The 13,606-nt window shown below is 36.4% G+C and overlaps 1 protein-coding gene and 1 long non-coding RNA gene across 23 annotated transcripts in view; one reads left to right on the top strand and one right to left on the bottom strand.

The window, feature by feature from the left end:
- gria4a (glutamate receptor, ionotropic, AMPA 4a) overlaps positions 1-13,606 on the top strand; it is an 877,747-nt gene that overhangs the window by 73,081 nt on the left and 791,060 nt on the right. For all 11 annotated transcript variants that reach the window (XR_015508480.1, XR_015508478.1, XR_015508477.1 and 8 more), the window contains 1 exon segment: positions 2,143-2,327. Coding sequence is in view for 7 of the 11 variants with exons in the window: in XM_087282680.1 (XP_087138806.1) it covers positions 2,143-2,327 (185 nt within the window). In the remaining 4 variants the exon portion in view is untranslated.
- LOC141377928 (uncharacterized) overlaps positions 1-13,606 on the bottom strand; it is a 244,751-nt gene that overhangs the window by 136,435 nt on the left and 94,710 nt on the right. For 4 of the 12 annotated variants that reach the window (XR_015509981.1, XR_015509980.1, XR_015509979.1 and 1 more), the window contains one exon: positions 2,180-2,318. The exons of 7 other annotated variants lie outside the window; for them this stretch is intronic. This is a non-coding gene — a long non-coding RNA (uncharacterized LOC141377928). Of the gene's footprint in view, positions 1-2,124; positions 2,319-13,606 lie in introns of those variants that run through there. One more of the 12 variants, XR_015509988.1, reaches the window with a different exon arrangement.

Below are 13,606 nucleotides of genomic sequence, written 5' to 3'. Positions count from 1 at the left end.
TGAGGCGTCGTGCTGCATATATAAGCGTCATCTTCACTGTATGCATATTTATAACAAAATGGAGCCTATAACATCACTGCATTTTCATAAAAAATTCGAAACAAGCCCTCTCTTTTGCTGAATATCAGTTTTAATAATCAATAATGGCCATTATAAAAGTATAACATACGAGAAGTTTATAAATTATTGGAAATAAAGGCAAGCAATCGGGGTTATAACTTACATGGTTCAAGCGCTGGATCTGCGACAGAAACTATGCGCTTTGGGAAATACTCGTCACTACGTCGTTCTTTTCCGAAACGATGCATCGTACCATGATAGTTCAGCCGTGAGTTATGTTGTGGTTCGGCAAACCCACCCCAGTATGGTAAAAAAGACAAACATAGCAGGGTGCTGCATTGATGAAGACTGAGAACCACTGCCATAAACCACCTCAATGCTGTAATTCCTAGATCATACCAATGTCGTTATACTAATTTCTGTCTGTGTAAACCACCCAAACCAGTGTGCACACACACAGACACACACACACACACACACATACAGAGCATTTGTCCTGCTGTCCAAAGTCCTGCGGTGCGACTAAGGGCCAATTTAAAGGACATCTGTTGCTCTTGGCTGACATAACTGGCACAGCGATGCAGAACACACACGGGACATTTGGACAGGAGACCAAGGCACAGCACACACACAAACATACACACCTGTAGAGAAACCCACATACACATCCAGTCTGCCAAGGGGAATTATTTTGCATGATTTAACTCTTTAGTAGTTGCACAATTTCATTTTATCGATTTATTTGCACAGATAATCCGCTATATCTCTCAGTTATATTCACTGAAAAACTATCAGTATATAGCAGGAGTGTAGAGTTTTTATGAGAAAAAATGTTTGATAGAAATCCGTGGCATAATATATTCATTCTGCTTTCACAGTCAGAAGATGTGATTTGTGGATTAACTGCAAATTGTAACTTCAATAGACAAAGTAGGGCTGGGCGATATTGCAAAAAAAAAAAGAAAAAGATTGCAATATGTTATATATCATTCGATATCGATAATTATTGAATATTTTTTAACAGTACATTTAGGAATATTAGGATTTATTTAACTACAGTATTTTAATTTACCAACATTACTAGGGCAAATAGTTTTAATAAACAAAAATGTTCAAACTAAATATTGAATCTCTTTATAATAAAATAAACATACTGTAAGTGTTAAAGAGACTCTTAAACTTGATAAATAAAATGCTACAATGTGTGCGCAATGGTAAAGGTAGATCAACATCTGTAAGGTGTGAATAATAAGGATACAGTAAACCTCAAACTCTGTCAACAAAATAAATGATGATCATCAAATCTGAGCTTTCAAGTAAAGAAACCAACCATCATTATTCAAATACATACTGCAACATTACAAATAGTTGGATGACTATATTCCCCCCTATGCTAAAAAAAGTGCTTCAGATGGGGAGCTAGTGGCTGGGATGCACAACAAAAGAAACCAAAAAGCCATAAGCAGTGTTGGGGAGGTTACTTTGGAAATGTCATAGATTACAGATTACAAATGACCCTATTTAAAATGTAATAAGCAGTGTACCTTTTCAATTACTTAATAAAAGTAACTGATTACATCTGACTACTTTTAAATTTCTAATTTCTAATTTTCTAATTTAAAAACCTCTGTACATTGTTCACATCTGTTTCATTACTCAAATCAGTTTTATATATTGCTTTCTTTCATAGATATTTATATACTTACATTTTATAATCATACATCAGTCACTTCTGTGTATACATGTGTATTTATGTGTATGTCTTGTATGATGTGTATGTTGTGTGTATGACTTCACTGTGGACGGCAAAGTAAGAATCTCATTGTACAGGGAAACGTGTTTCCTTACTGTGCACATGACAATAAACAGTTGAATTGAATTGAATTAATGGATAATTTCAGCTTAGTCATTTTCAAGCGTTTTACCGAGCATGTGTGACCTTACAGTAGCTCTGTTTACTGTTAGCATTTCAAAATCATTCATCACTTGAATTAGGATGATACAAATTTAATTTAAAAGTACAGACATCGCAAAATCAGACCATATAACAAGAGTGTGTTTACTGCTGTTACACAATTGTAGGATATGCCGTCCTGCAGGCCATCATGGAGAAGGCGGGTCAGAACGGTTGGCAGGTTAGTGCCATCTGTGTGGAGAACTTTAATGACGCCAGCTATCGACGTCTGCTGGAGGACCTGGATCGACGGCAGGAGAAGAAGTTCGTCATTGACCTCGAGGCAGAGCGACTGCAGAATATACTAGAACAGGTAAGGAGATTATACCGATAGTCAAAATGATGTGAATGTGTGTCCTATTGCGACTATTTTAGAAGTAAAGGTTTTTAAAATACAATTTTCATAATATTTTACCAAAATATTCAATATTCTTCCACCTTTTCACGATAAAAACACATACAAAAGCAATGGATGAATTAATAAAATGCTCCTTCTACATTTTATTTGTTCCATTTATATACTTCAATAATATTGTAATAATTATTGCTTCATTTTTAGACAAATATACATGATTTATTATAATAAATTGTGCTGTAAGTTGTAAAATATTTAATTAGGTTTTAATGATAATATTATTTTATATATTTAAAGTCAGAAAAAAAAAAAAAAAAAAATATATATATATATATATATATATATATATATATAGACACTGGCCACTTTATTAGGTACATCAGCCAACTGCTTGTCAACGCAAATTTACAATCAGCCAATCACAAAGCAGCAGATCAGTGCATTTAAGCATGTAGAAATGGTCAAGACAATCTGCTGCAGTTTAAAATGACTGAGCATCAAAATGGGGAAGAAAGGGGATCTAAGTGACTTTGAAAGTGGCATGGTTGTTGCTGCCAGAAGGGCTGAAAACTGCTGATCTACTCAAGCACAGCCATCTCTAGGGTTTACAGAGAATGATTCGAAATAGAGAAAATATGGCAGTTCTGTGGGCGCAGATGCCTTGTTGATGCCAGAGGTCAGAGGAGAATGGTCAGACTGGTTCCAGCTGATAGAAAGGCAACAGTAACTCAAATAAGCACTCGATACAACCGAGGTCTGCAGAAGAGCATCTTTGAACGCACAACACGTCCAACCTTGAGACAGATGGGCTACAGCAGCAGAAGACCACACCGGGTGCCGCTCCTGTCAGCTAAGAACAGGAAACTGAGGCTACAATTCACACAGACTCACTAAAACTGGACAATAGAAGATTGGAGAAACGTTGCCTGCTCTGATGAGTCTCCATTTCTGCTGCGACTATCAGATGGTCGGGTCAGAATTTGGCATCAACAACATGAAAGCCTGGATCCATCCTGTCTTGCATCAACGGTTCAGACTGGTGGTGGTGGTGTAATGGTGTGGGGGATGTTTTCTTGGCACACTTTGGGCCCATTATTAGCAATTGAGCTTCTAGTCAACGCCACAGCCTACCCGAGTATTGTTGCTGACCATGTCCATCCCTTTATGACCACAGTGTCTCCATCTTCTGATGGCTACTTCCAGCAGGATATAGACCATGTCTTAAAGCGTGAATCATCTCAGACTGGTTTCTTGAACATGACAAAGAGTTCACTGTACTCAAATGGCCTCCACAGTCACCAGAGCTCAATCCAATGGAGCACCTTTAGGATGTGGTGGAACGGGAGATTCACATCATGACAAATCTGCAGCAACTGTGTGATGCTATCATGTCAATATGGAGCAAAATCTCTGAGGAATATTTCCAGTACCCTGTTGAATCTATGCCACGTAGGATTAAGGCAGTTCTGATGGCAAGTCAGCATGAACCAGAAGTTGCTGAGACTGTTATTTCAGTATGTTGATGTACTTCCAACTGAATCCGAATATTAAGTGGGGGGCAGGTCTTTCTTTTGTGCATCATTCTCTCAAAGCAAACTAACGGTAAGATGGGCGTGGTTAATAATATTATTATTATACAGTTGCTATGGAAACCCTAACGTTGACGTCAACAGACTTTGATTTGATTTATTTATTTGATTTGATTTGATTTATTTACCTTAAAAGTAGCAATGTGAGCTAGCAAAATAAATGACAAATTTGGCATTATGCACACTTCAAAAGCATATTAAAAGCCACTGTGCATGTATTGCCGTTAAAAACTTGACTATTTAGATACACACAAGCCATACAGTTATATATTTAGTTATATATTCTGCTAACTTGCACCAGACTCCTCCAAATACCTTTCAGTGCCTTGTCAACTAATCAGACTGTCAGCAAACTGAATGTGCGCAGTGATTGACAGCCGGAGAGCACTCCTGATTGGCTAAAACAGCACACGCTGCCACCCCCACTCAATAAATAGTGTTTGCAGAGTCTGTGACTGTCTCAAACCCGTTGCAATAACATCTCTCAGGTAGCAGGAGCATTTTATGCATGCCGTTCCAGAATACTAAACCGCTTACGGCGCGTTTAAAAGCAAAAGCATGAAAACAGAAATCACAGAGGAATCGCAGAGCGAGACGAGCGATCAGCGTTGTGATTTGTTATTTTGTCCGTGACTCGCTCTGATCCCTCCTCCTGCCGGCAGAGTTTCTCCCGCTCTGCCTGTCATGTGCACTGAGACTCAGAAGAACATGATGTACTGAGAAACCAGAACAGGTGCTCACAAAACTGAGCCAAAGAGCCTGAAACAGACACAGCACTGTGACCCCGAGCCCTTAAAACACACAAATTAGGAACAAAAACAGATATATTTACACTTAGACATACAGCTGAAGCCAGTATTATTAGCCCTCCTGAATTATGAGCCCCCCTGTATATTTCTTCCCAATTTCTGTTAAACGGAGGGAAGATTTTTTTCAACACATTTCTAAACAATAGTTTTAATAACTCATCTCTAATTACTGATTTATTTTATCTTTGCCATGATGACAGTAAATAATATTAGACTAGATATTTTTCAAGATACTAGTATTCAGCTTAAAGTGACATTTAAAGGCTTAAAAGTGGTTTGTTCTGTAAAAAAAAAAAAAAAAAAAAAAAATATATATATATATATATATATATATATTTATATATATATATATATATATATATATATATATATATATATATAGAGAGAGAGAGAGAGAGAGAGAGAGAGCTGTGAACCTACACTAGTCTCACGGTTCGGTTCGGTTACGATTATCATGCCATCGATTCGGTTCAATTTGATATTTTGGTGCATCACGTTGCACTGACGGTGCTTTCCATACACAGTTTTATATTTTCTTCACAGCAGCAGTTCTTGTATTAAAATGTATGAATATATTTATATTTATATATTATTTGTAATACAATTTTGTCGTTTAATACAAACAGTCAGATATATAAACTGTACCTTTAAACAACACAAGCATTAAGCAAATAATATAAACAAATATAAATATCCAGCTCAATTTCTGATCCTTGTCTAGTTCTCTTACACCTCTTTGATTGGTCACACCCTCAACAAAAATGGTTGCGATTGGCTCTTGCGCACTGCGCTCTTCAGATAAGTGACACTGATAAGCGGCAGCAGCGATCTCACAGCTGATGTATAATAGACACGGTGGAGAAAACTGAAGACACGCACTCGTTTTTGTATCCAGAAGTAACACTGTAAAACAGCCGAGAGGAGAAGAAAAGCCACGCCAGCAGGTCAAATGGGCCACTGTGTGTGTGTGTGTGAGAGAAAGAGAGAGAGAGAGAGCGAAAGAGAGAGATAGAGAAAGAGAGAAATTGAGTAGGCTACTTTCATTCTCTCGATCTCAGTGAAATAGGGTCTTTTGTTGTATATGTCAGTGAAAGACTGATCCAGCAAACACACACAGTGAAATTGTGCACAGTTTATGAGTTTAAAGTAGTTAAAGCGCTGTAAATACTCGCGATCGCCTCCCTCGCGACAGAGCGCATATGAGGTAGTCGACCTCAGTAATAACCGGTTATGATTATTACTGAACCGATACCAAGTTGTCCGCGTCTGCATCGCGGTGCACCGAAATAACGATAGATTTTGACACCCCTATATATATATATATATATATATAGGTTTATTTATACAACAGTTCTCTCTGGTTCTTGAATCTGACTGGCTGATAACTGTGCAATATTTTGCCAGTAACATCACACAAAGGCCTCTTCACCCTTCACCTTTGTGTATTACTCCGCCCACATACAGCCAGCAACAGGCAGAGAGACGCTACAGTTTGACAAATATTACTGCTGTTAGACAACAAAATGTACTTTTGAAGCTTTTTTTAGTCGAGAATATAGTTGTTTAGATTGTAACTATGCAGTTTATTTATAAGGATAGTGCCTATTTTATAATATTTACAATTCCTGAGAGAGCTCGTCGGCGGCTATTAGCCTGCCATAGAGTAGACTAAAGACAGTTGACATTTTCTATCCACAAGATGGCGACAGAACCACATATAAAGCCCTTACGCTTAGAAGATATAACAGTCTGATTTTTAACTACAGCTGATCACATCATTATTAAACTGGTAAGCATACCTGTCAACACTCCCGTTTTTCATGGGAGTATCCCGTATTTCAGACCAATCTCCCGTATCCAAACCGTTTTTTATTTCTTTCGGAAAACTCCAGTGACCACTCTCCTATATATATTTATTTAAATAAATAAATAAATAAATATATATATATATATATATATATATATATATATATATATATATATATATATATATATATATATATAAATAAATATATGTAAATATATATCGAATCCTGTTTGCCCTACAGTCCAAGCACATGGTGAATTGAAGACACTAAATTCTATGTAGTGTACGACAGTGTTTGTGAATGAGAGTGTATGGGTGTTTCCCAAAACTGGGATGTGGTTGGAAGTATATCCGCTGCATAAAACATATGCTGGAATAGTTGGCAGTTCATTCCACTGTGGCGACCCCTGATAAATAAGGAACTAAGCCAAAGGAAAATGAATGAATGAACATAATATTGTCACTTGTAACGGGACTTGTGGCAGAGTGTGTAACGGGCTCATGGGTAATGATGTTCAACAGGAGTCAAGGCTCGGCTCTCTGTATGTCTGATCTATGAACTCTGTGATTGGAGGGCGTGTTTGATTGTTGCACGCTCCGTCTGGTCCTCGCGCAGACCTCTAAGGTGGTCATCTATCAGCCTGACAGTACACCTGGCAAACACAAGCAGACACACACACATACACACTTACCGTCTCGCAGTTGGGCATAGACGGGTACAACATCACCGGAATGTTCTCTCTACATGTCCTGCCAGCATGTTTCTCCAGCAGATGTGGGTCTGACATCAGCCCCCACTGATTTGACACCAATAGTGTTTATAGGCATACACCACACACGACTCAAAAACAGAAAACTCAACCTCAGGAAAACAAAACATAAGAAGAAAAGTCTTTAATTAACATTTTAATCTTTAATTAACTTTAAACTTTTCGAAACAAGTTTTTCTTTGTTTGTTTTAAAGCTTAACAAATCACAGAGCAATTCATTTCTGAGAATGGACGATTGTCTTAATAATCCTGGACAAGTGTCCAGATAAGAATTCTGGCATAAATGATTCGTTCAGAGTGAATCTCCAGTTAATTGTTCACCGACTCAAATTATTTGGCAAAAGTGAATCATAAGATAATGATTCAGTGAGTCAAATTATCCATTTAGTTTCAGCCTCCAGTTAATTATTGACCAAATAATTTGAGCCAGTGAATCATTAACTAGAGGTTAAATCTGAATGGATCATTTGACTCACTGAATCATGAACTTGTGAATCACTCTTGTCAAATAATTTGAGTAAGTTTTGTTTAGAGTGAATCTCCATTTAATAGTTCACTAACTCAGATCATTTGGCAAGAGTGAGTAAATCACAAGCTAATGATTTACTGAGTCAAATGATCATGTCAGATTCAGCCTTCAGTTGATGGTTCATTGGCTCGAATTATTTGTTTAGAGTGAATTTTCAGTTTATAGTTCACAGACACAAAATATTTGGCAAGAGAGAATCACAAGTTAATGATTCACTGATTCAAATGATTTGTTCTGAGCAAACCTTAAGTTAATAGTTTACCAACTCAAATTATTTGTCAAAAAGACTGAATCACAAGTAATGATTCACTGATTCAAATGATCCTTTCAGATTCAGCCTTCAGTTAATGATTCACTGGCTCACGATTTGGTAAGAGTGAATCTCCAGTTAGTAGTTAACTAACTCAAATTATCTGTCAAGAAGAGTGAATCACAAGTTAATGATTCACTGATTCAAATAATACGGTCAGATTCAGCCTCCAGTTAATGATTCACTGGCTCAAATGATTTGGTAAGAGTGAATCTCCAGTAAAAGTTCACCGACACCAAATATTTTGGCAAGAGTGAACCACAAGTTAATGATTCTCTGATTCAAATGATTTGTTCAGAGCAAATCTTCAGTTGCTAGTTCACTAACACACATTATTTGTCAAGAAGAGTGAATCACAAGGTTATGATTTACTGATTCAAATGATCCAGTGAAATTCAGCCTCCAGTTAATGATTCACCGGCTCAAATGAGTCGGTAAGAGTGATTTTCCACTTAATAGTTCACTGACACCAAATATTTTGTCGAGTGAAATCACAAGTTAATGATTCACTGATTCAAATGATTCGTTTAGAGTGAATTGCCAATTAATAGTTCACTGACTCAAATTATTTGGCAAGAGTAAATTACAATTTAATGATTCACGGATTAAAATTAGCCAGTGAGATTGAACCTGCAGTTAATGATTCACTGGCTCAAATGATTTGTTCAGAGTGAACCTTCAGTTTATAGTTCACAGACTCAAATTATTTGGCAAGAGTGACTCACAGGTTAATGTTTCACTGATTCAAACGATTTGTTCAGAGCAAATCTCCAGTTAATATTTCACTAACTCAAATTATTTGTCAAGAATAAAGTGAATCACAAGTTAATGATTCACTGATTTAACGATACAGTCTGATTCAGCCTCCAGTTCCTTTTCGGTTCCAAGATGGCGACTGGTTAACAACCATGTGCTGAAGCTCTGCACATGCTAAACCATTTAATAATAGCTAGATAAGTAAAAGGGCCAAAAAGCGTCTTGTTACTGACCGGAGTTTCTTTTTATTATTATTATTCATTTTTCACATTTTTCAAACGAGTGCAATGGAAGAACGCAGAGCTGCTCGAAGTGCCACTCATTCTTATGCGAGGAGATCTCTGGATGCCGCGCTCAAGATGGATGATGCATCGATTAAAATTCCCTTACCTGAAACTCCTAATCCACCGACTAAAAAATCAAAAACAACTGACAAAGGGGCGTCGGAGAGTCAAACGGTGTCCAACTCGCACCTGCTGGAAGTTTTGGAACGAGTTGAAAAAATGCAGTTAGAGTCGCTGACTCGTATGCAATCCCTCGAGACAACAGTGAAAGATAACACCAATTCACTAAACAGTGTAACCGAGGCGCTTGAATTTATGAATAACCAAGTAGAAGAAATAACGGGCAATGTGACAACGCTACAGAAGAGAGTGGAATCGCTGGAGAAGGAGAACTGTGTGCTGCGGGATAAATGCGAGGAACTCGATACTTACAAGCGGAGGTGGAATCTACGAGTGTCCGGTATTCAGGAGCAGCGCGGCGAAGATGTCCGCAAAGTTCTGATTGACTTGTTCAGTAAAGTTTCTCCTGTAATAGCAGAACAGCTGATCTACACGCTCGATGTGGCCCACAGACTGGGTCCTCGCGCTGACGGAGCTCGCCCCAGCCGCCGAATCATCGCGCAGTTTCTCTCACGCAACGTCCGAGACCAGATCTGGAGGGATGCCAGAACCGCGGACATCCTCAAAGAGAAGAAAATCCGGATTTTTGAAGACCTAACTCAAAGCACCAAAGACGCCAGAAATAAACTTTGGCCACTTGTCGAACGAGCGAGAAAGGAGGGGAAGAGAGCAGGCTTCAGAGGACCGTTTGCATATGTGGATGGCAAAAGGATTTCAGCAAAAGATCAGCCAGGATAATGCTGTCCTCATCAACATTTCACCACGGCACTTTTTTTATATATATATTTTTTTTCGGGTGAGCGCAAGCTTTTTTTTTCTTTCTTTTTCCTTAACTCATATATCCCTGTTCAGACGGAAGGATAAACTGTGTTTTTGAACTGAGTTTAGATTCAAAGGACTTGTTGTCGTCACCACTCTCGCAAGTGAGGGATCTTTACCTTTTTTTCCCCCCTCTCTCCCTTTTTTCATTTATTTTTTAATTATTGAGACTTTCGTTTATGGACATTATTCTTAAATACTTAACATTTTTTTTGAAGTCTTCATTTACTATAAACGAAACTTAATTATTGTTTTTATTACTATTTTTTTTCCGGTTGTACGGAGGAACATATAAAAGAAAAAGTAAAGCATATGAAAAAGACTTTAATTGAAAAGCCCTTATACTTATATTTCTCATGTTGCAGAGTCAAGCGAACTATCGCTTTTTTTATTGTTACTCTAAAAAAGTTTCTTCTGTTCTAATTCATATCTTAGCTTATACCTAGTTCTTTAGGTATTGTTTACTTGTTATATTTGTATGTCATTGTCGTTATTTTCTTTAAATGCCAGGGGTTTAAAAAATAATATCAAAAGGAAAGCTTTATTTTTGTTTTCTAAGAGACACAAAGTAGATTTTTGTTTTTTTCAGGAAAGTCACTCTACCTCAAAAGATGCAAAATTTTGGAGGACACAATGGGGCAATGATATATGGCTGTCACACGGGTCAGAACATTCTGCAGGAGTAGCGATTATGAAGTATAATTTCAATGGCAATGTTCTGGAAACTGATATTGATCCCTCAGGCCACTTCTTGCTAATAATAATTGTTGTCAATCAATGTATAGTAATTATTGTGAACATATATGGATACAACTCTGTTGCGGACAACTGCGCTTTTTTTAACATGTTAGATCAAAAACTTTCCGTAGCAATAAAAAAATATCCAACAGCCTTTATAATATTAGGTGGGGATTTTAACATTGTAATGAATAATATGCTAGACAGATACCCTCCAAGGAAAGCAGCTTCTCCAAGCTCCTATCTTCTAGCGCTTATAGATAAATTTGATTTAGTCGACATATGGAGAGAGATGTATCCAGATATAATACAGTACACTTGGAGCAACAAAGATCACTCGAGACAATCCAGAATTGACTATTGGTTGATTTCTAAAACATTAAAAGACAATAATATATCTACTTCTATTAGCAATAGTCCACTGACTGACCATAATGCCATTTACATCTTTATTAATTTGTCACAAAGTACTACAATTAATAATAATAAATCTCTAATTTGGAAATTAAACAATTCTCTTCTTAAGTATGAAAAGGCCAAGCAACAGGTTGAAAAGATTATTCACATCTACTGGGAAAAAGCCAAATCACAAAAAGCTTATGGACGTAATTGGGAACTCCTAAAATATGAACTAGGTAAATTTTTTAGAAAATTTGGTGGTGACATAGCTAAGCAAAATAGATTAAATGAAGACAAAATTCTTTCACAACTTTCAGATTTTTCTTTTAATAAATCACTGACAGATGCTCAAAATGCAGAATATTTAAAATTGCAGAATAAATTAGATGAGCTATATAAAACTAAAGCTAAGGGAGCCTATGTCAGATCCAGAAAAACATGGCTGGAAAAAGGAGAACAAAACTCAGCTTATTTCTTCAGGATGGAGAGATCCAATGCCTTAAATGCTTCTATTGTTCGACTTAGAGCAAACGATAAGTTACTTGAAAATCCTGGGGAGATAGCTCATTTTTGCTCCCAATTTTATAATAATTTGTATACATCAAAATACTGTGATAATTCAGCCAATTTATTTTTTGAATCTATTAATCAAAATAAAGTAATCTCATTAGAGGATAAAGAAGCATGTGAAGGTGATTTATCTCTATCAGAAATTCTTCAGGCAATCAAAAGTTTAAAAAATAATAAAAGTCCAGGCAGTGATGGTCTCACCGCTGAACTATATAAGATGTTTGATAAGGAACTATCTCCTTTTTTACTAAAAGTGTTTGAGGAAAGTTTTGATTTGGAGGCTCTTCCACCAACTATGACACAAGGGGTCATCACCTTGATCCCCAAACCAAATAAAGATAAAGAATGTCTAGAAAACTGGAGGCCTATCACCCTTTTAAATAATGACTACAAAATCTTAGCCTCTATTTTAGCAAGAAGAATTAAAGATGTGCTTAACTCGATTATTGATGAGTCGCAATCAGGCTTCATGGAGAAACGTCATATTACAAATAACATCAGATTAGTTCTAGACCTTTTAGATTATGAAGATCTTATACCTAATGACAGTTTTCTACTTTTTCTAGACTTCTACAAAGCCTTTGATTCGCTCGAACACAAATTCATATTTAAAGCTCTTGATAAGTTTGGTTTTGGTGATTATTTTTGTAGAGCCATTCGCACATTATATAAAAACAATAATAGCTGTATTAAATTAAAATTTGGAACATCACCAAGATTCAGCTTGTCACGAGGAGTGAGACAAGGATGTCCTATATCTCCATATTTATTTTTACTAGCCTCACAACTTTTAGCTCTCCACATTTCTAGTAGTAATTTACAAGGTATCACAATTGATGATAGACAAATTATTATTAGCCAGCTGGCTGACGACACTACTTTATTCCTGAATGATGCTTCACAAATCCCTTTTGCTTCAAAACTGATTGAATCCTTCTCCAAAGCTTCAGGTCTTTGTTTAAATATCAAAAAATGTGAATTGATGGCAATTAAAAACTGTAATGTTCCCATTATATGCAACATCCCTGTGAAAGATCAAATAACATACTTAGGAATTGTAATAAATAAGGACCAAAAAACAAGATGCAAACTCAATTTTGATCCTTTAATATTGAAAACTCAAAAGAAACTTAATTCGTGGCTGCAGAGAGACTTATCAATAAGAGGACGAATTTTACTCTCTAAAGCTGAAGGGTTGTCTCGACTGACCTATGCAGCGCTTTCCTTGGAGGTAAATAAAGAAACATTAAAAAGGATTGATAGCATGTTAAATAAATTTGTCTGGAAAAACAAAATTCACCTTATTAAGAAATCAGTAATAATGAACCCCATAAAACAAGGAGGACTGAATTATCTAGATTTTACTACGTTAAACAACACCTTTAAAATTAATTGGCTCAAAAACTTTCTTAAAAATCCCCACTCACTCTGGAATATTATCCCTAATTATATTTTCTCCAAAGTTGGTGGTTTAAATTTTCTTTTACTTTGTAATTATAATGTTTTGAAGATACCGATCAAACTCTCCAATTTTCATAAGCAGATGCTCTTGGCCTGGTCTCTAATATACAAGCATAACTTTTCTCCACACAGATATTATTTATGGAATAATAAAGACATTCTTTACAAAAATAAATCACTCTATTTTGAAAATTGGTTTAAAAACAACTTTCTTTTAGTTGGCCAGCTCTTTAACTCAGAAGGCAGACTTTACAACTATCCAGATTTCTTGCAGAA

This window comes from Danio rerio, chromosome 15 (assembly GCF_052040795.2).
Source record: "Danio rerio strain M-AB ecotype USA chromosome 15, GRCz13ab, whole genome shotgun sequence".
NCBI lineage: Eukaryota > Metazoa > Chordata > Actinopteri > Cypriniformes > Danionidae > Danio > Danio rerio.
This window is presented reverse-complemented; position numbering and strand designations above follow the sequence as displayed.